This window comes from Puntigrus tetrazona, chromosome 20 (genome assembly GCF_018831695.1).
Source record: "Puntigrus tetrazona isolate hp1 chromosome 20, ASM1883169v1, whole genome shotgun sequence".
In the NCBI taxonomy this organism is placed as follows: domain Eukaryota; kingdom Metazoa; phylum Chordata; class Actinopteri; order Cypriniformes; family Cyprinidae; genus Puntigrus; species Puntigrus tetrazona.
In genome coordinates this window covers 15,993,814-15,996,066 of record NC_056718.1, presented here as the reverse complement: position 1 = coordinate 15,996,066, position 2,253 = coordinate 15,993,814, and the positions used below count along the sequence as shown (strand labels likewise).

General features: G+C 38.6%; 1 protein-coding gene and 1 pseudogene across 1 annotated transcript in view; one reads left to right on the top strand and one right to left on the bottom strand.

Moving 5' to 3' along the window:
- LOC122324513 (uronyl 2-sulfotransferase-like) overlaps positions 1–2,225 on the top strand; it is a 7,329-nt gene extending 5,104 nt beyond the window's left edge. Inside the window, exons 4-5 of the mRNA XM_043219006.1 lie at positions 275–432; positions 661–2,225. Of these exons, the coding sequence (XP_043074941.1) occupies positions 275–432; positions 661–965 (463 nt within the window). The 3' untranslated portion in view covers positions 966–2,225. The remainder of the gene's footprint in view (positions 1–274; positions 433–660) is intronic.
- Positions 1–2,253, bottom strand: part of LOC122324516 — a 307,667-nt pseudogene that overhangs the window by 194,323 nt on the left and 111,091 nt on the right.

Genomic DNA, 2,253 nt, shown 5'->3' with positions numbered 1-2,253 from the left:
AAATCTGCCCTTTTACAGGCCTAAAAGGATAGTTCTTCAAAACATCTTTGAATATATTTTGAAGAATGTTTAGGTTCCCGATGACTTTCGTTCAAAAAAAAAGAAAAATGTAGAGTAAATAATGGCAAAATAATTTTTTGGGGGTCAACAATTCCTTTAAGGTCTTGTGCTCTTTTCACAATTAAATGTTTTTAAAATCTCTTCTGTTAAGTAAGCTGAAACCTTTGTATGTTTTCTTGTCAAATAATTGGCTGTTTTCTTTGGTCCGCCTCAGGGAGCCGGGTGTTTGGGCTGTGGAGAGGGCCAAACAAAACGTTATAGAGAATTTCCTACTTGTGGGAATTCTGGAGGAGCTGGAGGATGTGTTGCTCTTGCTGGAGAGACTCCTACCTCACTACTTCAGTGATGTCCTAACCATCTACAAGAGTCCAGGTGTGTTTTATTCAACTACCTTTGAAATAAAAATTAAATAAAAATAAATGTGAATGCAAATATGAGTACAAATGAATGTTATTAAAATACACTTTCATTGTCTTCTGCATGGATTTCATGAAACTCGGCTTTAAAACAATAATGAGTGAAGCATATTGCAAATTGTGTTGAACTGTCACTGCAGTTTTCTCTGTGGCTCATAGTTTTGTAAATCTGATTTCTCTGCAGCATTCTGGAAGATGGGGAACCTTACAGGCACAGTGAAGAAGCACATGCCCACTCTAGAGGCCCTACAGGTACTTTACCAAAGGATGAAGTATGAGTATGACTTTTACAACTTCATTCGTGACCAGTTTCATCTCACTAAGAAGAAGATCGGCCTCAAGTCTGCCTCCCAAAACTCTGCTCATGAACCTGACTTTCTCCGCGAGCTCGCCCTCAGGACCCATGAGCCTTTGGAGGAGGAGGAGGAGGAGGAAGAAGAAGAGGACATGGGGCAAGAAGATGCCAACATCTGGTTGGTTCAGCCCTGAGTAATAGCCATTGAGGTGTAGGCATGGCAGATATCTCATAAGCTTGATGTCTATGTCCAGTCAGGAGGTAGAGTCAAAAGTCCCAGGTTAAAATTGGGTGTTTAACCCCCGTTTTTAACCGGATGACCCTTCAAGACACTCTCAAGAGGAGAAGGGGGTCGCAGAAGGGTCTGGATAATTATTTAAGGAACCAACAATTGTGGCAAAACAATTTTGTTCATCTTTATGAAATTTAGTTGGTTATGATCATTTCCTGGTGAGATGATTCAAGGTTGGAATTACAGGGATATTGCTTGATTGTCAGAATGGAGGGATGAACTAATTGTGGTTTAGCAGAATGAGATGCTGTGGAAGTCTGATTTTAGGCACTACTTCTGTACACTTGGTACCTGGGTGATCTCAGACTCGCGCGTCAACAACACACTTTCACACATGAACACATTCAGACTATGCTATGTAGGCGAGTGAGGATCACAACAACGTGCCAAACCTTCAAAGTGCCAAGGATTACTGCATCAAGCTTAGACGCTGTAGCTGTAATCACCGTAAAACAACTCAAACGCACCAATCAGATCTCTTCATCACTCGCTTCCACTTCTGGTTCCAGAAACCTGCTGCAACTCTGTGCCAGAATTTCAGTCTTTTTTTGAAAGAATCGTTTTATGTTGTACATGTAAGATGTACAATGAATCAAAACTGTTTGAATGCCTGGAACATGTCAAATGCAGCACATTGTTCATTTAAAATGTTTGATGTAGATGTTGAACATGTTCTTGCCTTGTCAGTGTGTCATCTGTTGTGTTCAGTCGTTGCGTAAAATTGGACCCTTATGTTCTTACAGTACTTGGTACACTTTGTGCTAACAACACTTAAAAGTAATAGTTCACACACATTGTAATACATTGTAATGATGTTTTTGTTAGCAGCAATACAATTTTATCCCATCCTGGTTTGCCTTACAGCGAATAACATAAAACTGCTGGGATATCAAATAATATCTTGCTAGTTAAAACTAAGCTATTCAAAGTTCATACTCCTCTGTCAGCGCCTAATGTTTTGAGCAGGATCACAAGCTAAAACAAGAAGACAGTAATATTAAACTAAATGAATTATTTTGGAGGTAAAACAAATATACTCATGATCAAGAAAAATGTCACACATATTGATGAAAAAACTAATCTGACAACAGGACAAAAATATTCTTGAATGTGAAAACATGAGTTACTACACTGCATTTAAACTCAATTTATGTGTGTGTGTGTGTGTGTATATATATAGATATATAATA